At 27.9% G+C, this 25,998-nt stretch overlaps 3 protein-coding genes across 3 annotated transcripts; all 3 read right to left on the bottom strand.

Moving 5' to 3' along the window:
• Nucleotides 1-63: 63 nt before the first annotated feature.
• Nucleotides 64-3,285, bottom strand: LOC145977011 (speckle-type POZ protein-like). Its single transcript, XM_083108625.1, has 2 exons — nt 2,845-3,285; nt 64-1,546 (listed from the first exon to the last, which is right to left on the bottom strand). The coding sequence occupies exon 2, from the start codon at nt 1,530-1,532 to the stop codon at nt 489-491; it is 1,044 nt and encodes a 347-aa protein (XP_082964751.1). The 5' UTR covers nt 1,533-1,546; nt 2,845-3,285; the 3' UTR covers nt 64-488.
• Nucleotides 3,286-3,969: 684 nt separating this feature from the next.
• LOC145976941 (uncharacterized) lies at nt 3,970-6,877 on the bottom strand. The gene is made up of 3 exons (XM_083108491.1): nt 6,850-6,877; nt 6,533-6,607; nt 3,970-5,187 (listed from the first exon to the last, which is right to left on the bottom strand). The coding sequence occupies exon 3, from the start codon at nt 5,171-5,173 to the stop codon at nt 4,133-4,135; it is 1,041 nt and encodes a 346-aa protein (XP_082964617.1). The 5' UTR covers nt 5,174-5,187; nt 6,533-6,607; nt 6,850-6,877; the 3' UTR covers nt 3,970-4,132.
• A 517-nt stretch (nt 6,878-7,394) lies between these two features.
• Nucleotides 7,395-10,774, bottom strand: Non1 (nucleolar GTP-binding protein 1). Its single transcript, XM_083108490.1, has 9 exons — nt 10,548-10,774; nt 10,180-10,454; nt 9,859-10,096; nt 9,533-9,775; nt 9,205-9,459; nt 8,839-9,123; nt 8,479-8,757; nt 8,129-8,272; nt 7,395-7,876 (listed from the first exon to the last, which is right to left on the bottom strand). The coding sequence occupies exons 1-9, from the start codon at nt 10,593-10,595 to the stop codon at nt 7,721-7,723; spliced, it is 1,923 nt and encodes a 640-aa protein (XP_082964616.1). The 5' UTR covers nt 10,596-10,774; the 3' UTR covers nt 7,395-7,720.
• Between the last annotated feature and the right edge of the window lie 15,224 nt (nt 10,775-25,998).

The following is a 25,998-nucleotide window of genomic DNA, read 5'->3' as shown; positions in this document are numbered from 1 at the left end:
TGTATATTGATATTTTTTTTAATATTTAACATTTAAATTTTACATTATATTTTACATTAAAAATGAACAAATAGAATAAACTTAATTTCTAATTTGTGTTATATTAGATTAATAATTTTTAGAATAAAATTTAACTTTTAAGAAATCAAAATCTTATAGTAAAGTAATAACAACAAATTGCTGTATAATATGAAATCAATATGCATATAATATAATGCACATAATATAAAATAAACATTTTTTTATTGTATTTCTTTATTGTTTTTCTTTAATGCTGTGTTTTCCTAAAGCACACAAAACTAAAAACATTTTTCACATAATCCATATACATAATATAAAAAAAGAATATTTTAAAATACCATAAGTATGCATTATATTATACTATAAATTAAAAGGAATATTCTGTGAAATCCAAATCTGAACTTTCTATAAACGTAGAAATCATATGTATTCTAATTCTTTCATGTATGTCTCAAACTTTTCATTGATTACTTTGCTTTTTTAATCTCAGTTAATAACGCAGGATACATTTGCATCAAGGTTACAAATTCTGCACCCACAAGAACTTTTAAATATAATTTGATAAAATGTTTGGCATATTCCGCCAATATTTTTCCATTATATAAATGTGCAATCTTTAAATGTTCGAGAACATTTTCTACTGTTGTACACATAATTAAGTGTTGTTGACATATTAATTTAAGGTCTTGTATATCATATTTATCTGCGGCTATAAAAAGTTCATATACATTTACACTTGCATTTACATTTTTCAAGCTTCGAGGTAAATAACCGGTTTTTACAAAGAATAATAATTCCTTTAGTGTATCGGATCCTACATCAGTTATCTGTATTTCATTGTTTGAGCTTCCTTTTAGAGCATTAAACATAGCTTTAAAGACTTTACTTTTTGAACATAATAAATACTTATTTGCTTCAAGACGTTCTTGATCTATTAGAAATGTAACAAGCGAATCAGGTTTTTCCTCATAAATAGAAATATCTGTAGCTTTCGTAGCAAGTCTCTTATGTGAATAGTATATATTATTGTCAAACACTTCAACAAATATAAAGAATTCAAAGTATACAGTAAGTGTCATATTAGAAGATGCATGACTCAAAGGAAGAAATGAAACAGGTAGTGGATATAATAGATAATGATTTTTAGGTTCCATATGTATATGTCGCGAGCTTATTTTCGCAATTTCTTTTTCATTAGCCTTAAACAAAATAGAATAGCAAATATTTTTGTTAGCTTTGTTAACAATACAGTAGTTGTTAACATGACAGGTTTTTTTGGTATTGTTTTCAAAATTATCTATCAAACCATAAAAGTTTATTGTTGATTCATCGTCATTCTCTATAGGAGTCATCCGAAATCTAAAATTATTTTTGGCTTTGCTGGAATATAAATCAATTTTAAATTTATAAATATTCCAAAAATCAACAATATTCCATGTATAACAGAATCTGTTTTGCTTCACTTGTGTTTGGCAATGCTGAATCTTGATATCTTCAATTATGCTATCCATTGTTGTTATCAACTCTGCAAAAATATAATTGATGTTCAGTAACATATTCTTATAAACAGAATATTATATTTTAAAAAACATCTTGCACATAATTTTGAAATTTTTTTATAAGCATATTGAGAGAGAGAATAATATGCAAGTATGTTAAATAGTCGATTAATATTTATTCATTAATTTTTTCTAGTAATATTATAATTTTATATCAATTATATATCAATTATATATTCAATTATATATTCAATTATATATTCAAAACTAGACAGTGCAATCATATTTTAATTCTGAAAGTATATGATTTTTTACTTTCCACAATAAAAAAAAATTGTTTGGATATAAACATTGCTATTAATTTTCCGAATTATTAAACTCAATTAAAAGCAATGTAAAAATTCGATTTTAATCCTAAAGACTTTGAAAAATAAGATAAATAAAAAAATACACTATAAAATAATTACTTCTTAAAATAATAAAAGAATATTTTTCAATATTAATTTAATAGTAATTTCACAAATTACTATTAAATACACAATATTACATTTTAAGATTAAAAAATCAACACTATGTAATTATTCCATATAATTTTATAAAAATGATAATTATGCAACAAAATTATCATTTTTCATCAGAAATATAAAATGAAAAAACATTAAATATTATCAAAATTTAAAAAATTTGTAAAGAGGCTTTTTAGGCAATTTATAATTCATAACAAAATTCAAGATAGAATGCTATTTATAAATTTTGTATGTTATATAATGCAGAAAATATTTAAATATGTAAAAGACATATAAATCAATAGCCAATATATTCATACAAACCAATATATATCAAAATGCATTTATATATAATGCACAAAATTATATTTTAAAATTAATTTTAAATTTTTGTTGAAAATTATAGATTATCCAATGAGAGTTTTACTCTATGCTCTTCTATGATAAAACAAATAATTAAATCGTAACAAATTGATTAAGCATACATACAATTATGACACATTTTATAATCAATTAGAAATTAGATCTGATGCACATGATTATTTCTATCACATATTTATATATAAATGTAATATAAAATTTAATCTTATTCAATACTGTATATTTTTAAAAGAAAAAATTATAAACGTCTAGAAAAAAGAACATTCTATTTACAAATCAGTGATATAGTTCAATGAACTAAATTTCCATACTTGCTTCGCTAATTTTTTTCAATTTAATGAGGAATCTGAACTTAATAGTGAAATACATATATGTATACATATAGATATAAATATTCTAAGAAATTCTTCACACAGACACAATTCTCAATTACAAACCTTTTATTCGTATCGCAACAAGATTATTAGCTGTTATTTCTTTTGTAGACTATAATCACTTCTTTTGTTTGTAGAATTTTTATATTTTTCTTCTTATAATGGCTGCTTAAGATCCAAAATAGGACCTATACACCAGTTGATGATTATATTTTTTGTACTGTTAGGCATAAACACATACCGAACAGAGGGCTTTCTTAGGCCAACAATCGTCTTATATATAAAGCCTTATCAAACAAAGACTTAACTTGATACCATTCATACATGCTGAAAGCGTTTGATTGACCAATCAAAAGAAAGAGAGAGAAATTCTTATTTCTTTTATCCATTCATAGCTCTATCACTGAAAATACCTTATAAATCTTATAACAATTTCAATCAAGATTTAGTTACATATATTTATTAACAAATTGAAGTTTTTGGTATATTTTACTAATCTATATTATCGAACATGAGAATAGTCGCATTCAAAAAACCTATCTCGATGTATTTCATAAGAATAAAATTCTTGATTGGCGATAAAATGTAAATTATCTATAAATTTTCAATAAAACACATTTATTATTTTTTTACTTTGTGTGAATTTACGTTTAAATAAATTATAATTCTTGAAAACAATACAAAATTATAATTGTTTTGACAAAAACAAAATCATTACTTCATACAATTTCACAAATTTTATTTCAGTGGCTTATTATTAATAATTAATAATTAAGTCTTAACTAAAGTGTATGTGTATGTGTGTATATATATAATCTTACAATACAACAATAAGTCTAGATCAATTACATGCTAACTTAAGAATATATATATTTTTAATATATATTAAATGAACTGAATAAATAGAATAAACTAATTCGTTAGATTAATAACTCTTAGAATAAAACTTAACTTTTAAGAGATACATTAAAGTCTTACAATAAAGTAATCAAGTAAAACAAAAAGATTGCTGTTATAAATGAAAATGATCTGAAATCAATATGCATATGATATAATGCATATAATATAAAATAAACATTTCTTTACTGTATTTCTTTATTTTTGCTGTATTTTTCTAAAGCATACAAAACTAAAAACACTTTTTACATAATCCAAACACAAAATAAAAAATGTTTTAAAATACCACAAGCATATATATATGCATTATATCATACTATAAATAAAAAAGGCTTATTCTGTGAAATATAAATGAGCTTTTTGTAAATGTAGAAATTATATATTCTAATTCAGTTTCATGTATGTTTCAAATTATACTGATTGTACTTTTCCACATTGGTTAATCTGTATATTTTTAATCTGAGTTAATTATTTGAGTTAATAATTCAGGATACGTTTCTATCAAAGATATAAATTCTGGTTTATTCATAATAACTTTTAAATATAATTTGATAAAGCTTTTGGTATATTTTGCTAATATTTTTCCATTATTTGAATATGCAACCTCTAAGTGGTATACAACATTTTGTACTGTGGTACATATAATTAAATGTTGTTCACATATTAATTTAAGATCTTGTATATCATATTTCTCTGCAGTTATGAAAAGTTGACATATGTTGTACGAGTCATTATATATATTTTTATTTTCCAAGCATTGGGGAAGATATCCGGTTTTTACAAAGAATAATAATTTCTTTAATGTCTCGGATCCTACATCAGTTATCTGTATTTCATTGTTTGTGCTTTCTTGTAGATCATTAAACATAGCTTCAAAGACTTTACTTTTTGAACATAATAAATACTTATTTGCTTTAAGACGTTTCTCACATATTACAAATGTAACAAACGAATCAGGTTTTTCCTCATGAATAAGAATATCATCTGTATTTGTCATAGGAACAAGTCTCTTATATGAATAGTATATATTATTATCAAATATTTCAATAAATGTAGAGAATTCAAAGTATATTGTAAGTGTCATAGGTGACGAATAAGTCCGAGGAAGCTGTGAAATAAGTAATGAATGTAACAGATATTGAGTCTTAGCTTCCATATGTATATGTTTTGAGCTTACTCTCGTAAATTCTTTTTCATCAACCTTAATTAAAATAGAATAGCAAATATCTTTAGCTTTGCTGAAAAAAGTTTTTTGGGGGGGGTCTTCATTGTCTTTATCATTATCTATCCAACAATACAAGTTTAAGTTATTGTTATTCTCTATAGGAGACATACGAAATCTAAAATTATTTTTAGTTTTGCTGGAATATAAGTCTGGCATATTAAATTTATAAATATTCCAAAAATCGACAATATTCCATATATAACGGAATCTCTCTTCTTTCAATTGTGTTTGACAATGGTGAATGGTATCTTCAATTATAGATGATGTCATTTTTGTTATCAACTCTGCAAAAATATAATTGATGTTCAGTAATATATTCTTATATAAACACTAAATATTATATTTTAAAAAACATTTGCACATAGTTTTGAAATTTTTTTATAAGATTATTAAGAATAATATGCAAGTATGTTAAATAGCCCATCAATATTTATTCATTAATTTTTTTCGAGTTTTAATAATTTTATAAATTTATATCAATTATATATTCAAAACTATACAATAATATAATCATAATTTAATTTTGAAAATATATGTTTTTATTACAATAAAAAATTATTTAGATGTAAACATTGCTATTAATTATCTCAATTGTTGCACTCAATTAAAAGCTGTGTAAAAATTTGATTTAATTCTAAAGACTTTGAAAAATAAGATAAATAAAAAAATATATATTTTGATAAAAGAATTATTTCTTAAAATAATAAAGATAAAGAATACTTTTTAATATTATTTTATAGTAATTTCACAAATTATTATTAAACATGCTATATTACAGTTTTAGATTAAAAAAATTAACACTATGTCATTACTTATTTCATTTTTCCATATTTAATAATTCATAATTCTATAAAAAAATGATAATTATGCAATAATATTATCAGTCAGAAATATAAATGAAAGAATACATTGAATTACATTTTCAAAATTTAAAGAATTTGTAAAGGGGCTTTTTAGACAATTTATAACTCATAAAAAAATTTTCAAGATAGAATGCTATTTTAAATTTTGTACGTTATGCAATGCAGAAAATATTTAAATGTATAAAATAGATGAAATATAAAATAGAAATATTTAAATATATAAATGAGGTTCTTACTGTTCTTCTATGATAAAACAGATAATTAGATCATAATATAAGTTGATTAAGCATACATACAAGATTACAACACACTTTATAGCAAATAGAAATTGGATATGACCGAGGGGTAAACCGCTGAGGGCATTGCGGTGTACAGATTTGAGGCATTACTGGGCATTGCTTGGGCATTATTAGGTTTTATTGAAGTATTAATGCGTATTATGGACGTTATTAAAATATTATTAAGTCTTTTCTTCCAAATAATAATTTTAAATTTATTAAAATTTAAATTATTAAATTTTAAAAATTTAGCAGTAATGCCCAGGAATTGGGCATTAGTAGGCATTAGTGTACATAATTTTGATCAGCGGTTTACCCTTCGGATATGACGCATATGCTTATTTCTATCATTTATTTATATATAAGCATAATGTAATATCAAGTAAAACACAATATAAAATTTAATAAATTAATTAATCTTAGTCAATAATGTATATTTTTAAAAGAAAAAATTATAAACATATAAAATAAAAGAATATTCTACTTACAAATCGATGATTTTGTTAAGTGAAATTTCAGTGCCTGCTTCACTATTTTTTATTCTTTCCAGTTTAATGAGGAATCTGAATTTAATAGTGAAATGCGTATATGTACATACAAATATTCTAAAAAATTCTACAAAATCCAGTTTTCAATCACAAACTTTTTACTCGCATCGCAATAAAACTGTTAGCTGTTATGGTTGTTCGCGCTTCATTTGTTTCTTCTCTTCGTTATTATAATGGTAGCGCTTCTTTTATTCGTACTGTTGTTCTTTTGTTTGTAGAATTTTATTTTTTGTACTGTGTTAGGCATAAACACGTACCGAAAAGAGGGATTTTCTAAGGCCGATAATCGTCTTATTTAAAATCTTATCAGACAAACTTTGCTTGATGTTATATATGTTGAAAGCGTTTGATTGACCAATCAAAAGAGAAATTTTTGTTTTTTTTTTCCATCCATTCTCGTCTCTATTTTCACTGAAAATGAACCTTATAACAATTTTAATGAAGATTTGGTTATATATATTTATTAATGAACGAATTAAAAAATTTTTGATATATTTTATTAAAATCTATATTATCAAACACGAGAATAGTCGCATTCGAAAAAATTTACCTTATTTCGCAAAAATAAAATTCTTGATAAAAACGTACATTATCTATCAATTTTCAATAAATATTTCATTATTTTTCTATTTTGTGTGTGAGCATTATATCTAAATTATAATTTTTAAAAACAGTATAAAACTATAATTAATATCTTAACGGAAATTATTAAAGTAAATGATTACACAATTTCATAAATTGTATATCAATATTCTATTATTAATAATTAAATCTTAATTTAAAGTGTGTCTATGAATATATATATCTTTGATTTCATTGTATTTTATTATTTTATTGTATAACTTTTTATATATTCAAAATTAAAATTGTACAACTATCGACATTACATATTAAGTGTTACGATTTTAATTATAAATATAATATGGAAATCTGACCATTGACATGAAAGATTATTTCACTAAGATAGTAATAATTTCATTGAGCATAAGGGCTGTTTACCCCATTCGCAAGCTCCAAGATATTTTTCCAAATATTTTTACTTTATTGTATTCTATACTTTCATATAATATAAAAAAAAGAATTTATATATATATATATATATATATATATATATATATATATATAATTTTATCTTCTATCCGTTTTGCCGACTCCCCTTTTGCCGGAAAATAAGTGTTTCGGCATTTTATTGCCAATGAAACGATCAGCTTCGCCCTTAAGACCTTTCTTGGCTATCTTTTTCTTTAACGCTTTGTGTGCTATATTCTTCAGTTTTGTCTTCATCTGAAACGCGAATAAATATTATATTACATTTTTATTTATTGTATATAATAGATGCAATAAGAATATTTCATATAAAAATTAAAATATAATTAAAATAAAAGATTGAATTCAATAATGATTATTTCACTTTTTTAAGAAAAATTAAATAAATCGATCTATATAAATATAAATTTAAATTTTTAAAAACATGGATAGAATCACAATATGTTGTATGCGATTAAAACTCTTCAAATATCTTTTTGTTTTACATACCGTCACATCTTTAACACCCATTTCATCTCGTGGTGGTCTTGACATACTACGCGCACGCGACTGTGATACTGATTCCAAACGCATGCGTTTTCTAGCGGGTTCTGAACGTGATCTGGATCGTGCTCTCGTTCGTTTGAAATGTGCCTATAAAAAAAAAGTTGTAATAGTGTATAAGATATTGAAGAAAAAAAAATATATATATACATACATATATATATACAACAGTATCAATAACAGTATAATAGTAATTGAAATATCACAATATATTCTAAATACAATTGATATACCACAATATATTCTAAATAATTTTCTTGGTGATATTTAAATTCTATATAGATATTAACACTTACATTTTCAGTATCTTCCATATCTACACCCAAATCTTCCATTTGTTCCTTCAGCTTTGCAACCGATCGATCGCGGACCTTAGCCGCAGCTGTACGCGGCATAACTGGCTTCGTGGAAGCCTTCATTACTCGCGCCTCCTCCCTCATGATGATTTTTTTATCCCGAATCTGTTTCGCTAATTGCTTGATCTCGCGCATTGTCTCCGATAATTCGGGTACCTTGTAATCGTACATGCCGACTTCTTCCCTCAACTGTTCTTCCCTTTCTAATTGATTCAATTTCTGAAAAATAAGAAGAACGACACGTGTTATCGGGGCAATTACAGTCTCATACAATTCAATAAGATAAAGTTTAAAACTGACTTCGAATATATCCGGATCTATGTAATCCGCTATGTTATGACCTTCCCAAATCTCTGGTATGATGTCATACTTTTGATCTCCCTCGATATCGTAATTCTTCTTAAGATCGAGCATATAATCGTCTCCCATTTCTTCTTCTATCTCTCTCTCTAGTTTGCGCTTTCTTTCGGCTTTCTCTGCGGCAATCTGTCTTTTCTTTAGAACACTTTCTGGTATACACGGAACGCGATTAGGATTTATTCTTTTCGGTTGAGCAATATGTAGTCGATTAAGAAGTCCTTCAACCTATTAATTATTATGAATCATTATATGTTATGATTATGTATCAAAGTATTTTGGAAAGAAAAATTTTTAGAGACAAATTACCTTTTTAGTTTTAATCTTTTGATCGACTCTGAAGGCTAATAATCGTTCACAAGCCTCCAATTTTACTTCCATCACACCAACATCAGTGATGGTGCTCATTTCTAACATGGGTATGTTTGCATCGTTCTCGAGTGATTTTAGAATAGCCCTCTTTTCCGGGGATAATTCACTTAAACGTACAATATCTGTTTTGTTCAGCACTATTATTAGGGGCTTATTTGTAAACAAAGGCTTTATGGATTCAAATAATTTTACCTATATGGACAAAACGATTTTTATAATGTTATATTAAGACATTATGATTATTCCCTTGTGATCTTCAACTCACTTGTTCTTCTAAAGTATGACCACATTGTTCGGACAAGTCACAAAAATAAAGCACAGCAGCTCGCAAGTGAGCAAGAGCAGTCACTGCTTGCATTTCTATTACATTTCTCTCTTCCAGTGAATGATCCAATATTCCAGGTGTATCTATTACTTGCCATGTCAAATATTTATAGTCTGTATGCCCCACATATAAAGATTTTGTTGTAAATGCATATGGTTGAACCTCTACATCCGCTCGAGTAATCTGTAAATTAAATAAAATAAAATTACATTAAATATTACTTATATAACAAATATGACTGCACAACATTTACTTTATGTACTTACTTTATTGATAAAACTACTTTTGCCAACATTTGGAAAACCACATATAATTATTGTGCGCGTATATGGATCTATACTTGGTAATCGAGCTAAATGTTGACGAACTTGTTCAAGATACGTTAAATTGGCTCCTTGTCTTTTCATAATAGTGGCCATTCGGCCGAGAGCAGCTTTCTTTAATTGCTTGCACCGATATAACGAATCTCCATATTTTAATAAACGAACATAATCTTTTGCCACACTATAATCATAAAATAAATCTTAGTTTTTGTATATATTTTTTATATATATTTTCATGTAAATATATATAAAGTATTTTTTTACTTGTCAATTAGATGCCTAGCAGTATTTATCTGTCCAAGAGCTAACTTATAGTGATCTTTATCATACAAAACATTCATTAAGTCAGCATAAAAGGGATGAACATCATCCAACTTAGGAAATTCTTGTATTATTTGAGATAATCTATCGTGAAAGTTCTGCTGAGTAAATTTTACTTTTCGCGTGTAAAACGCGCGTATTCTCGTAATTTTATACTGCTTGTGAATAACTGTCGGTGTCTTGCGTTGTGTCTTCGATAAAATTATATCGATAAAGTCCTATAATTATGAAGAAGGCAAAATACAATTATTCAATGATTTAAGAACCTATAAAAAATTAAATATAAAATATATCAATATATTAAAATCAACCTTCGCGGGTGGAACAACCGCAATCTTCTTGAAATTATATAAAGCCATTTTAAAATTTTTAATTTATTGTCCTTTGCGTTAGAAACAAAACACTTCTCTTTTGTCTTTTAATATCTATCTTTTTAAAACACAAAGTACAAATACTTTATCTTCTTTCTTTTAGTGAATCAAGACACACGTGCGAACACGTGTTATGTTTAAGGTTATATCAAAAATTTCGTTAGTTTAAGGTTATGTCAAAACCGTAAACTACACAAGGCATAGTATACAATATTTGTGTAGAGTGTAGACATGTTGCACGTGAAAATGTAACTTTTCTCTAGAGCGAAAGCGCATGTGCTGGCCCGTCAATGGCCGCATTCAGCGGACTCAACAGTTGGGCAACATTACTAGATTTTCCGATGTAATTAGACGCTGATTGGCCGGATCTGAAAGTAGAAACTAATCATGTTCGATTGCTACCAGAGAGAAGATTGAGAGATGTCATGGCCCGCTTTTAGGTGATCCCTGGAAGCAATACTCCCTCTGTGGACATTAAAAACGTGAACATGAACTACAAAGCCAATGTCCACGAATGTTCTCAGAGGGTAACATATATGTCTCTTTGATAATATAAATAATATAAATAATTTAATTAATAATAATTTATTATATAAAAATATTAATATGTTCTCTCTTTTCACGCTATTATTTATTTATTTATTTATGTGTCTTCTTTTTCTTTTCAACATCATTTATTTATTTATTTATTTAGCTCGCTATAAGTCAATCTTTTAAAATGCAAAACTAAATATTATAGAATTTGACTTCGGAAAAGCGCGGTAAAATAATCGAATAAATTCAAATAATTAGCTCCGTGATAAATTGTTTAATAAATAATCAATTTTAATCAATAAATTAAAATACTTCCATAATTTAATATTCCACGTTAATGTATATCTTATAATATATAAAATATTTCGGCAACGAATTATCGATAACACGGCGTTCGACTTTGGCAATATAAAATATAAACAGTAGCGCGCTATACGTTACCGCTTTGTCATCATTCGCACGGTGACTCTCGAATAATAAAGTAGTGGTGAGAAACGCTTCGAATATTGTAATTTTTTTACTAAACACAACTACGATTAGTATCGAAACATAATTTGCTTTAAATATTAATAAAAATTAATTAATTAAAAAATAATTAACGACATGAAACTGTATCGCAAGGATAAATCTTTATCGAATCGTAATGTTGCATTACCGCGACTAAAAATTGAAACAGGGGATACATAAAAGAGGATAAGAGAATTAATTATGTAATGATCTTTCGATCATTGATGCTAATTATAATATTTCTTTAACGATATTAGAATTAAATATATTTCGAACAATGCTTTAAATTTTCTCAATCCTTGTTAATTAAACAATATACAATTTAATCGAGAATCGATTAAATTATAGGAATCCAAAATATTAAATAATCACTTCGATCGTTGCGATTTTTACGGACAATAATTATTATTTTAATATTTAGAGTCACAAATATATTTCATCCGTTACTTTATCGTTCTACTTGACAATCTAAATATAATTTGGATTATGAGAGAACACGAAGTAAAACAATCGAATTATAGATGCAAATAATTAGCATAAGGAAAGGCTCCGTGATAAATTGTTTAATATAATAAACAGATAAATTGTTTAATATAATAAATAATTAATTTTAATCAATAAATTAAAATACTTCCATAATTTAATATTCCGCTTGTGTATATTTTATAGTATATAAAATATTTCGGCAATGAATTATAAATAACATTATGTTCGACTTTGACGACGTAAACAATAGCGTGCTATTGTTTGCACGGTTTTGCTATCATTTGTTCGGTGACATTCGAGCAGTAAAGTAATGATGGGAAATGCTTCGTATGTTAATTAATTGTTTAATAAATAATCGTTTAATTAATCTATAAATTGAAAAACTTTTACAATTTAATATTTTCATGTATAACAGTACATGTTATAGTACGTAAAATATTTCGACAACGAATTATCGATAACACGGTGTTCGACTTTGGCAATATAAACAATAGCGCGCTATTATTAATATGTTATGGCTTTATTATCATTCGCACGGTGACACTCGAGCGATAAAGTAGTGGTACGAAACACTTCGCATATTGTCGAATTTTTTTTCTAAACGCGATTACGATTAGTATCGAAACATAATTTGATATAATTACTAATAATTAAGAATTAATTAACTTATGATAAACGATATGAAAATGTATCGCAACGATAAATCTTTATCGAATCGCAATCATTAATTACTGCGAATAAAAAATTGAAAAAGGGGATACATAAAAAAAGATAAAGAAATTAATTTTATTATGAGCTTTCGATTATTGATGCTTATTATAATAATTTCCCTAACGATACTTATTAGAATTAAATAAATTTCGACCAATGCTTTAAATTTTCTTAATCGGCAATCACTCGTAGAATATTTCAACGAATTATAACAATAACATAGTATAAGTCGATCTTGGCGATATAAACAGTATCGCGGTAATGTTTTTTGATTTACGATCATTCGCACAGTAACCTTGAGCAGTAAAGTAGTGACGTTTCATATATTATCAAATTCTTTCTTTACATAGTCAACCTTGGCGATATAAACAGTATCGCGGTAAAGGTTTTGATTTACGATCATTCGCACAGTAACCTTAAGCAGTGAAGTAGTGACGTTTCATATATTATCACCGTGCGAATGATAACAGAGCGGTAACGTATAGGACGCTACTGTTTATATTTTATATTGCTAAAGTCGAACACCATGTTATCGATAATTCGTGGCCGAAATATTTTATATATTATAAAATATACATTAATGCGGAATATTAAATTATGGAAGTATTTTAATTATTGATTAAAATTCATTATTTATTAAACAATTTATCACGGAGCCTTTCGTTATGCTAATTATTTGCATCTATAATTCGATTGTTTTACTTCGTGTTTTCTCACAATCGCCCCCCAAATTACGTTATATTTAGATTGTCAAGTAGAACGATAAAGTAACACGGATGAAATACATTTGTGACATTAAATATTAAAATAATAATTGTCCGTAAAAATCGCAACGATCGAAGTGATTATTTAATATTATGGATTCCTATAATTTAATTAATTTAATCGATTCTCGATTAAATTGTGTGTTTAATTAACAAGGATTGAGAAAATTTAAAGCATTGGTCGCAATATATTTAATTCTAATATTGTTAAAGAAATATTATAATAAGCATCAAGGATCGATATCATAACATAATTAATTCTCTTATCCCCTTTTACGTATCCCATGTTTCAATTTTTATTCGCAGTAATGAATGATTGCGATTCGATAAAGATTTATCGTTGCAATACAGTTTCATATCATTAATTAATTTTAATTATTTATTTCTATTAATATTTATAGCAAATTATGTTTCGATACTAATCGTAATCGTGTTTAGTAAAAAAATTACAATATACGAAGCGTTTCTCACCACTACTTTATTACTCCAGAGTCACCGTGCGAATGATAACAGAGCGGTAACGTATAGGACGCTACTGTTTATATTTTATATTGCTAAAGTCGAACGCCGTGTTATCGATAATTCGTTGCCGAAATATTTTATATATTATAAAATATACATTAACGCGGAATATTAAATTATGAAAGTATTTTAATTTATTGATTAAAATTGATTATTTATTAAAGAATTCACGGAGCCTTTCGTTATGCTAATTATTTGCATCTATAATTCGTTTGTTTTACTTCGTGTTTTCTCGTAATCGTCCCCCAAATTATATTTAGATTGTCAAGTAGAACGATAAAGTAACACGGATGAAATACATTTGACACTAAATATTAAAATAATAATTATTGTCCGCAACGATTGAAGTGATTATTTAATATTATGGATTCTAATAATTTAATTGATTCTCGATTAAATTGTGTGTTTAATTAACAAGGATTGGGAAAATTTAAAGCTTTGGTCGAAATATAGTTAATTCTAATATTGTTAAAGGAATATTATAATAAGCATTAATGATCGATATCATAACATAATTAATTCTCTTATCTCCTTTTATATATCCCATGTTTCAATTTTTATTCGCAATAATGAATGATTGCGATTCGATAAAGATTTATCGTTGCGATACTGTTTCATGTCGCTAATTAATTTTTATTTAATTAATTTTTATTAATATTTATAGTAAATTATGTTTCGATACTAATCGTAATCGTGTTTAGTAAGAAAATTACAATATACGAAGCGTTTCTCACCACTACTTTATTACTCCAGAGTCACTGTGCGAATGATAACAAAGCGGTAATGTATAGGACGCTACTGTTTATATTTTATATTGCCAAAGTCGAACGCCGTGTTATCGATAATTCGTCGCCGAAATATTTTATATATTATAAAATGTACATTAACGCGGAATATTAAATTATGAAAGTATTTTAATTTACTGATTAAAATTGATTATTTATTAAACAATTCACGGAGGCTTTCGTTATGCTAATTATTTGCATATATAATTCAAATGTTTTACTTCGTGTTACTTCGTTTTACTCCGTACGTTACATCTGATGCTTTTCCAGATTTCCTTTTCCTCTCTTACGTATTTTTCGTTATTTCCTCTTGTGGCATTCACTCACTCACGAAAACACGATTTAATTATGATTAATCGAATACGTGGCGTATTTTGCACGAGACTCAATCGCGAAATAATCATACGAAACTTATATACGCTTATTATATCATAAGAGAGCAACATGACCTTTACACGAGATTGGTTAATTAAACAATATACAATTTAATCGAGAATCGATTTAATGTGATAGGAATCCAACATATTAAATAATCACATCGATGTTTGCAATCTTTACGGACAATAATTATTATTGTAATACTTAAAGTCACAAATATATTCCATCCGTGTTACTTTATCATTCTACTTGACAATCTAAATATAATTTGGGGGGGGGGGGGGGGGATTGTGAGAGAACACGAAATAAAACAATCGAATTATAGATGCAAATAATTAGCATAACATAAGACTTCATGATGAATAGTTTAATAAATAATCAATTAATCTTAATCAATAAATTAAAATACTTCTATAATTTAATATTCCTCGCGCAAATATTTTATATTACAGAAAATATTTCGGCAGCGAGAGAATTATCAATAACACCGTGTTCGACCTTGATAAACAGTATCGCGCTATTGTTAATATGTTACACGGCTTTATTATCATTCGCACAGTGACCTAGAGTAGTGACGTGAGAGACGTTTCACATATTATCAAATTCATTCTATACGTAGTCAACCTTGGCGATATAAACAGTACCGCGGTAATGTTTCTGACTTACGATCATTCGCTCAGTGGCTCTTGAGCAGTGAAGTAGTGATGTGAGACGTATCATATATTATCAAATTCTTTCTCTGAACACAATTGCAAGTGCAACGAGGAACTTTTCGTGAATGAGTGTAAGTGCAACGAGGGATTTAAATCAGTGCAACGAGGATTGAAGTGCCACGAGGAAATAGTGAAGAAAGCAAAAGAAGAAGGGAGGTTTTGGAAATGGATGGACCAATGAGATATGATGTAAGTTATTAATATAAATTATTTATCACATTCATTATTTATTATATTGTTGCGTCCCCGCGTCCCGTCCCGCTGAATGTATTCGTCATCCGTTGAATTCTTTCGAAGAAGATCGTTTCCGCGCGCGTTGTCAAGATGTTGTTATAAACAACGACTGTTAGAGAGTCTGGGTTTAGCTGTTAAGCTGTGCGGACGCGCGTTTATTTGTGATCCGTTTTACGATTATTCTGAATTCTTGTATGTTACTCGGTTTAAAATTCTTGTGCACGAACGTCAGCGTATGCCGATTGTGTCGCGCGCATTCGATATATATCGTTCCGCGGACGCACAATAATATATAAATTATTTATCATTAGTATATATTCAAAATATACATATTTCCCGTTTCATTTTATTTCTTTGATAGTGATTCAATAGTGATTTTAAATTGTAACATATATAATACATATGCTTATAAAAAATATTCCATTTTATTTTAAAATAATTAAAACATTTATAAAATTTTTTATTAATTAATATTTTCAGATGCTTTTTATATTTTATAAAACATTTCATATTAATATATTTATTTAAATATTTCATATATAAAAATATAGAAATTTTTTTATTTATCATATTTTTAAAAGTTTATATCTATAAGAAATATAAATTATTTTGTAATTACGCGATTTATAACATTAAAAGATATCTATTTAAAAGTAAAAATTAATTGCGCGCAATAATTAGTTTTAAAATCAATTATTTTGAACATTGCTTTATATAATAGATTTTCTTTTATTTTTTATATTTTTATTTATCGTTTATATTTGCGAATTTAAATTTATGTACTGTATTACAAAATAAATTTCAAATTATGTATTATATTATATATAAAATTATATATAATATAACTCTCCCATGGGGTACACCTTGTCGTGGTGGGAGGGCTTAGTACTTGGATGGTGCCTTGAGGTTTATTTTAAATTTTTCTATTTATGATAAATCTTAAGGTGCCTGAATGGGAAGCTAAGTACCCTTTCGCGTCGTCGGTGCCGTCAATGTGCCGTCAATGTGCCGCGGACGGCAAGCGCTTCGTTACCGCGTTTTCGCGTTGTAGTATTCTCGCGTTGTCGCGTTTTCGCGGAACTTTTGGACTTTTTCATATAAAATCCCAATTTCAGTTATTGTCACGAGTCTCTACTTCCGATGCCAACTAACTGGGATGTTTCGAGTTTGCACACGTTGCTATGCAACGTACACTCTTGCTTCGTGCTTCGTCAAGTGATTCGGCCCGAATTAGTTAGAACTCGATCGATTGCTCGGAATGGTCGTCAATGGGTCCCTTCTCTTTGCTCGTCTACAGCCACGCACTGCGTGTGTTAACCCTGCCGAGGAGTCGAGTGGATTCCCCTAGGCACGATTTTCGCTCGGTAAAAGGGGTTGCCTCCCCATTTTTTAAATTGCTGAATGTTAGCATTTAAAAAATGTGGGTATCCTCTTCTTTTGCCGTCTACTAGCCTGGTGTAGCATATAGCAACCGCGGGAGGCATAATATGTCCGGGCGGAGCACCTGAAATCGTGCTTAGCGGGTCCAGGTTCGATACGAGATAGGATAATTATGCGCGAAAAAGAGTTGGTGAACTTCATTTTCCTCTATTTCCGTCAATCGTTTCGTCTTCTTTCCGGTTTGGGCTTAGTCCTTGCTCGTTGTATCGTTGCATTCCCGACCTGTTGACTTGAAGCTAATTCTCGTGAAATGAAATGGGATTTTCGTTCGTACCGAAACCGGGAGTGTCGTACCAAGTATATATATATTAAATATATACATCGCGCGATCAAATTTTTAATCGTACCGAAATAGTGCGGGAGTGCCGTCCAGTATCGCGCGTAAAATAGCGAAGATAGCGATATAAAAATATCGCTCGTGAGTGCGGGAGTGTCGTTAAAAGTATCGCACGTCAACCACATGAGAGGAGGAGGAGGCCTGGGAGAGGCATCTTGCATCGGCGGAGCAACCTGATGGTGAGTATCTATTATTTGTATATCAATTGTTATAAATCGTTATAAACGAACAATAATTCGATCTTATTATTTAAATGAATTAAAAAGAAAATTAGAGAGAAAGATTTTTATAAAAATCATATAAAACTTTCTATTTAAAAAACAGTTTCAAAAATTTATAAAATTTTTTCATACGTGTTTATCTGCTTATTATTTTATACATCGGATATAAAATTCCGCGCGATAAAATTTTTTTTAAATATTAATTGCATTTTGTGAGCATTATTATAAATGAATTTTATATTTGTATGTTACAGACAACTAGCTTCGATAACAACAACTCCGCTGTTGCGCATCAGTGCCGGTGAGTGAAAAAAACTTTTATTTAACTTTAAGGTAACGGATTCGTAGAGATTGCAGATGTAGATGTAGATTGTAGATTGTAGATAAATCCATTGCCTTAAAATGGATGACCTAGGATGGATTAAATTAAATAAATTAAATAAAATAATTAAATTAAATTAATTAAATTAAATTAAATAATTTTAATAAGTTCTTTCGAACTTATGCTTTACATCTATTGCGAAAATATATTGAAATATTAATTAAAAAGAGAAGAGATCAAGAAAAGATTTTTTGTAAAGATTTTGTCTAATTTATTAAATAAAGGACACACATTAACAATTATCAATTTTATCAATTTTTGATGCTAATTTACTCTTATAATACGCACTTATCTTCTAATTGCTCATAGCTCATCCATCGTAGAATTTGTTTGTAGATATTGTTTTTAAACTTTACTTTAACTTAATATAAAGCCAAATGATTAATTAATTAAATAATTTGTAATATGATAAATACACACATTAATTTTATATTTTATTATAAAATATAATTTATAGGAATTTGTAGTAATTTGGCTTTATTTGAGTTAAAATAAAGTTATATTCAAATATTTAATGAACGATCGTGAAATTGAACGATCGTTACTAAATGAGCGTAAATATTTCACGCTCTTTTGCCAGTAATTATCCGGCAAAAGAAGGAGTAATTATCTCCTTCTTCGATCTCTGATTAGAGATCGAGAAAGAAAGTGGCCAGGATCAACGAAAGGTAGGTTCAACTGGCCTGAAGAGTACGGTTAGGGCGCGCGGTTAGGGCACGTGACTAAAATATATACATGATTAGGTGAGGTGATGATTAGAGATAGGTTCCTGAAATCTCGAATAATTTTAGTTAATCAGGAAGTAGGGTTGTTAAGGCTATTAAGTAAAATCATTAGAATTCTTTTATTAATATTAGGGTTGTTAGGGCTCTTAAGATCATTAGAATTCTATAATAGTAGGATTGTTAGAGCTATTAAAATTATTAAAATCCTTTAATAGTAGGGTTGTTAGGGCTATTAAGTAAGATTCATTCTTTCTTTTAATATTCCAATAATCCTAGGGGTAAATAAAAACTATTTTCATTAAGTTGAATTTATTTTTAAAAACGTTGTAAAAATAAATATAACATGTTTTAAAAATAAAAATGTTTTAAAAGTGAAATTTAAATTATCAAAATTATCTTCAGAAATATTAAAGAAATTGCATAATTATTAATGTTTAAGAAATCTTAACATGTTATATTTTATTTTAAAACTTAAAAATATATGTGTATTAAATCAAATATAATATTAAATCCAAATGTTAATGCTATCAATATCAAATTATTATATCGATGTTATTAAATATTTGAAGAAATGGAATATTATTATTTGATATTGATAGCATCATAAATTTGTAAATTGTAAATTGTAAATTATAAATAGTTATAATTGTATTTTAATTATAATCTAACATTGATATTTTAATTGTAAAATACAATACAATTATGACTTTAATTATATTATATGAAATTGTATTTACGATTGTAAATTCTTATGTAAATTACACGAAAAATTATCGAAAGTATACGTATAATGATTACATAATAGTAATTATCATAATAGTAATTTATTAAATTAAAGTATTTGTTTCTGTAGTATATATTTTTGGAATATTCATAAAAGAGTAACTGTTTGTATTTTCATGTCAAAGAGTCATTAATAAATTCAGAAAATTTTTATATAAAATGTAAAAATTCGATACTAATTAATGATTAAATATAAGCATTATAAAATTTGACGGACGCCTTCGTTACAGAATCGCGAGTCAATTATTATAAATTTAATGATATGCTTTCCGTTAGCTTTATTTATTTATGAATTCCATATCGCGCGGAACTGAATATTCTTAAAATAAATTATTAAATTATGATTGCGAAAATACCGTGTTCTTTCCGCGTTCTCTTTGCGTCCTTATACAAGATTATCATTTTAACAGAAGAATTTTATCGCTGTCCCTCTCGTCAGATAATATTCCTAAATATTGCTAATTAAATATAAAGAAATGTCGAATAAGAGAGTGAAGATTCGATGTGATAAGTCAACGATTAAATATTAGCTTCACAAAATTTAACGATTACCTTCGATATTATAGAATCGCGAGTTAATTATTATGAATTTAATAATTTGTTTTTTCAATTATATTTGTATTTACGAATTTTTTTTTTCGTATCGGAAAATATTCATAAATAAATTAATAAATTACCGTTGCGAAAACACCGTGTTTTTCTCGCGTTCTTTTTCGCGTTCTTAGACGAGATTGTCGTTTTAATAAAAGAGTTATCATTGTTCTTTCCGTTAAATAAACATTAATGAAAGTTGCGTGGCTCGTACCGCCGAGGAGTCGAAACGATTTTCATTATGGAAAGTTATTTCTCACCGGTTTTTGTGAGATCCATTCGCGACGTCTAGTTCGGTGCCCTGTTGAGAATTGGGAATTTTTATTGTAAGATTGAAGGAATTAATCCCAGGTTTTCCTGGCAATTTCCGAAAGCAATGATTTCGGTAGTAATTCAACGACGATACGTTTCTTTAACGTCGAATTAATTTAAATAATATATATTTAGATGAGAGAAATGTATCTTTTCTTTTCTTCATTAAAAATGTTCTATCATTATTAGGTTTGGTATTATTATTGTCTATATATATAATGCCAGAAAGATTTAATAGTAGATTAAATATGGATATGGCGTTGTGTATAAATTTTAATTTTTCAAGTAATTTCATATTGTAATTAATTTGTATAAATTTTTTGATAAAAATGATTACGAACGAATATATTTTTAATTAATATAATTTGTCTCTTTTGAAAAATTATTTCTAGGTGCTGGGGATATTAACATTAATTTTTAGTTTCTTTTAAGAAACTATTTGCAGGTATTGGACATCCATCGCCATTTTGAAATATTAGTTTTTAGGTATATACCATTTTATATATATGTATAATAAAATACATGCACAAATTCACGTATCCAAAATATTTTTATAATTTTTAATAATGTTATATATATATATATATATATATATATATATATATATATATAAGCGAAATTATACATGAATGTTACATAAAATGTGCGAATACTTAAAAATTTCGAGACAAATCGAATGGGTACTCCTATATCAGCAAGATATTGATTAAAAGAAAAGAAATTATTAATTTAAACGTTATAAGAATAAGAATCTAGAGAATTAATCTAGAATTAATTATATATTTTAATTATATATTTAAAATTATTTCATTTATTTTATTTTGCACACTATTCGAATTGAAATTTTTTAAATCTTGCTGTTATCGGGTTCGATTCGTCTCGCGCGCGCGAACGGTACCCCAAATTATGTGTTCGCATATTTAACACAAACTCCAATGATGCATGTATTTTATTATTTATAAATATAATCGTTCGTAATCACATTTCTATAAAAAAATCGTTATATCCATTTAATTTTCAATGAAGAAATATATTTCTTAGTAATGGAAGAACATGTTTTCTGACGTGAATATCAATTTCGTGAATTGAAAATAATGACGAGAGATAATTGTCGTTGATTTATTACTGAAATCATTGCTATTGGGAATAGTCCGGAAGATCCGGGATTCGTTCCCTCCTACAGTGAAGTTCTCGACGTTCAATGGATCACTTAACTTTTCTTCGCAAATTGATCTTGCGAAATTTGATGTAGAAACAAGATGTTAATCGTTCTCCATTTTGAAGGTCGCTCCTCTTCTTATCGGATATTACCGGTATGTCATCCGCGTATTAAATGGCGTCGAATTATATTATAAAATTTATACGCAATCGATTATTTTGAATATTATAGATTTATTTATTTGTTACGTTTTATCACAAATTTTAAATCGCGATTTATCTTATAAAAATTCGCACGTAAATCAGTTGATGAATTATATATTCGCAAACATTACAGACCTCAAATTGTCTATCGAAATATCTTCGCCTTTGTGTTGTAATAATTATATTGCGCGCATGTCTATTGAGGGCGCTTCGATTATTATATTATAAAAATTATAGATATCGCCGAATCGGTTATTCCGAATATTATCAATTTGTTTATTTGTCGCGTTTTCTCGGGAATTTTAAGTCGCGATGTGTCTTATATTTTAATATTATCTTATAATTTAATCGTTGACTTATATATCGAAGCTTTGTCTATCTTTTCACGTCTTTGAATATTGTTTCTAATAGTCCGCGCAAAATGCGCTAGTAGTGCAAATATTTTTTCTACTATTTAAAAAACGATCGATAATTTTTTTAATGACTGTTTTAACCGCGATTATTTACAAATTGTGTGATAATTTGAGTGATAATAATTATGTCGCGCGTCTATTGATGATTTCGATTATCATATTATAAAAATTTTCCATTTTATCTTATTTAGTTAGTCATGCGCGAGATATGTATCTTATTTTCAATCGCGGCGTTCATACAAAATTGCATATTAATCGCAAATAAATCGGATAGTGAATTTTATATTCGCAAATATTACAGACCTCGAATGTCTGTCGAAATATATCTTCGCATTTATATGTGACAGCATAATTACATTGCGCGCGTATCTATTGAGAACTTGGCGATTATTATATTATAAAAATTATACATATCGAATATTCCGTGTATTATCAATTTATTTATTCGTCGCGTTTTCCCGCGAATTTTAAATCGCGAATTATTTAGTAATTTAATTGTTGATTTCGAAGTTTATTCTATCTTTTCATTTTGAATATTTCCTTTGATAATCTATACAAAATGCGCCAGTAATGCAAATACTTTCTTTTACAATCGAAGAAACGATCAATAATTTTATTAATGATTCTTTTTTGATCACGATTATTTACGTTATATAAAACTTATTAAATTCTATTATTGCATATCTATTATTAATAATAAATGTCGCGTAATTAATCTTCGCTGATCAGTCTCGTCTGGACTATGTAAAAATTTTTAGTAAATTTTATATTATACGTATATTTTGGACATTTTCGTGTAATAAATTATTCCATGTAATAATTATTTTGTATTAAATTTCGAATTATATTTTATATTAAATTTGTATTATATTTTGTCATATATTTTGTAATATGTATTTAGCATAAAAATATTATGCATAAAAATATTATGTTGGTATGAAAATTATAATAAAAATATATAAAAATAATGTTAGTTATATTAAAATGGAACATATGAATTCTTTATATTTTATATAAAGGAAGAGACTTAAAATATTTTGCAACATCTATATTTTTCGAGTCTTAATTATAAAAACTTCAGGAGAAGTCGATCAGTGATTAATTTGACAAATTCTATACATGTATTAATAACTAAATTTTTAAATAATTAAAAAAAATGATTGATAAATATCAAAGATCAGTTTACTGCTAATTAAGAAGATTTATAGAAATACGATTAAAAATGTTTTTATCCCACAGCAGGCATCTTCTGTTTTGTAAATAAAAAGATATAAATATGACAATGAATAAAGAAAAATATTTATTTCATCTTTGAATATTACAGTATCTTTCGCGATTGAATAATTTATTTACTATCAATTTACATACATAAGTATCTTGTTATACAGCACTGGTGCTACCGGCATTTCGTGCACATAGCACGGAACAAAACCAGAAACTGTGCACATTATATATTACCCTCTGAGAATATTCATAGACATTGGGTTTGTAGTTCATGTCCACGTTTTCAATGTCCATAGAGGGAATATCGCTTTCAGGGATCACCTAAAAGCAGGCCATGACACCTCTTATGGCGTTTTCGAGTGGTCGGGTTTGATTCTCTTTTTTTGATTAATACTTCAATATATTTTCGCAATAGATGCAAAGCATTTCGAAAGAATTTATTAAAAGTTATTTAATTTAATCTATCCTAGCTCATCCATTTTAAGATAACGGATTTACTACAATCTACAATCTACAATCTACAATCTACAATCTACAATCTACAATCTACATCTACATCTACATCTACAATCTTTACGAATCCGTTACCTTAAAGTTAAATAAAAGTTTTTCTCACTCACCGGCATTGATGCGCAACAGCGGAGTTGTTGTTTTCGAAGCTACGTTGTCTGTAACATATAAATATAAAATTCATTTATATTAATGTTCACAAAATGCAATCAATATTTCAAAAAATTTTTATCGCACGGAATTTTATATCCGATGTGTAAAATAATAAGCAGATATAAACACGTGTGGAAAAATTTTATAAATTTTTCAAACTGTTTTTTAAATAGAAAGTTTTATATGACTTTTATAAAAATCTTTCTCTCTAATTTTCTCTTTAATTCATTTAAATAATAAGATCGAATTATTGTTCGTTTATATCGATTTATAACAATTGATATACAAATAATAGATACTCACCATCAGGTTGCTCCGGCGATGCAAGATGCCTCTCCCAGGCCTCCTCCTCCTCTCATGTTGTTGACGCGCGATACTTTTAACGGCACTCCCGCACTCACGAGCGATATTTTTATATCGCTATTTCCGTTATTTTACACGCGATACTAAACGGCACTCCCGCACTAATTCGGTACAATTAAAAATTTGGTCGCGCGATGTATATATTTAATATATATATACTTGGTACGACACTCCCGGTTTCGGTACGAACGAAAATCCCATTTCATTTCATGAGAATCAACTTCGAGCCAAGAGGTCGGGAATGCAACGGTACAACGAGCAAAGATTAGGCCCGAACCGGAAAGAAGACGAAACGATTGACGAAATAGAGGAAAATGAAGTTCACCAGCTCTTTTTCGCGCATAATTATCCTATCTCGTATCGAACCTGGACCCGCTAAGCACGATTTCAAGTGACCCGCACGGATGCTATATCACTAGCGCAGTACACAAGGCTGGTAGACGGTAAAAGAAGAGGATACCCACATTTTTTAAATGCTAACATTCAGCAATTTAGAAAATGGGGAGGCAACCCCTTTTACCGAGCGAAAATCGTGCCTAGGGGAATCCACTCGACAGAGTCTCGACAGGGTTAACACACGCTGGGCGTATGGCTGTAGACGAGCAAAGAGAAGGGACCCATTAACGACCATTCCGAACAATCGATCGAGTTCTAACCGATTCGGGCCAAATTAATTGACGAAGCAGAGCGTGTCCATCACTAAGCCGATCGAGCGCGAAGCTCGAACCCGCGCGCCCATGTACATTTTGTACTGGACATACATTCTGCGCGGCCGGCATCACCAAGTGCCGCGATGCACAAGGCGCGAGTACGTCGCAAAGCAACGACTCGATGAAACATCCCAGTTAGTTGGCGTCGGAAGGAGAGACTCGTTGACAAAAACGAAATTGGGATTTTGAAAACGCGAAAACGCGATAACGCGAGAATACTACAACGCGAAA

The sequence above is a fragment of the Camponotus vicinus genome, unplaced genomic scaffold, assembly GCF_025532165.1.
Source record: "Camponotus vicinus isolate PSW18456_S1 unplaced genomic scaffold, iyCamVici1.0 SCAF_9, whole genome shotgun sequence".
NCBI lineage: Eukaryota > Metazoa > Arthropoda > Insecta > Hymenoptera > Formicidae > Camponotus > Camponotus vicinus.
This window is presented reverse-complemented; position numbering and strand designations above follow the sequence as displayed.

Bases quoted from the DNA above. Each gene is read 5' to 3' on its own strand.
- LOC145977011 (XM_083108625.1), bottom strand. From the start codon at position 1,532: ATGGATAGCATAATTGAAGATATCAAGATTCAGCATTGCCAAACACAA.
- LOC145976941 (XM_083108491.1), bottom strand. From the start codon at position 5,173: ATGACATCATCTATAATTGAAGATACCATTCACCATTGTCAAACACAA.
- Non1 (XM_083108490.1), bottom strand. From the start codon at position 10,595: ATGGCTTTATATAATTTCAAGAAGATTGCGGTTGTTCCACCCGCGAAG. The intron at 10,097-10,179 runs GTAAAAAAATAC...TTATGATTATAG, and splicing joins GCTAGGCATCTAATTGACAA to TGTGGCAAAAGATTATGTTC. The intron at 9,460-9,532 runs GTGAGTTGAAGA...TTGTCCATATAG, and splicing joins GTCATACTTTAGAAGAACAA to GTAAAATTATTTGAATCCAT.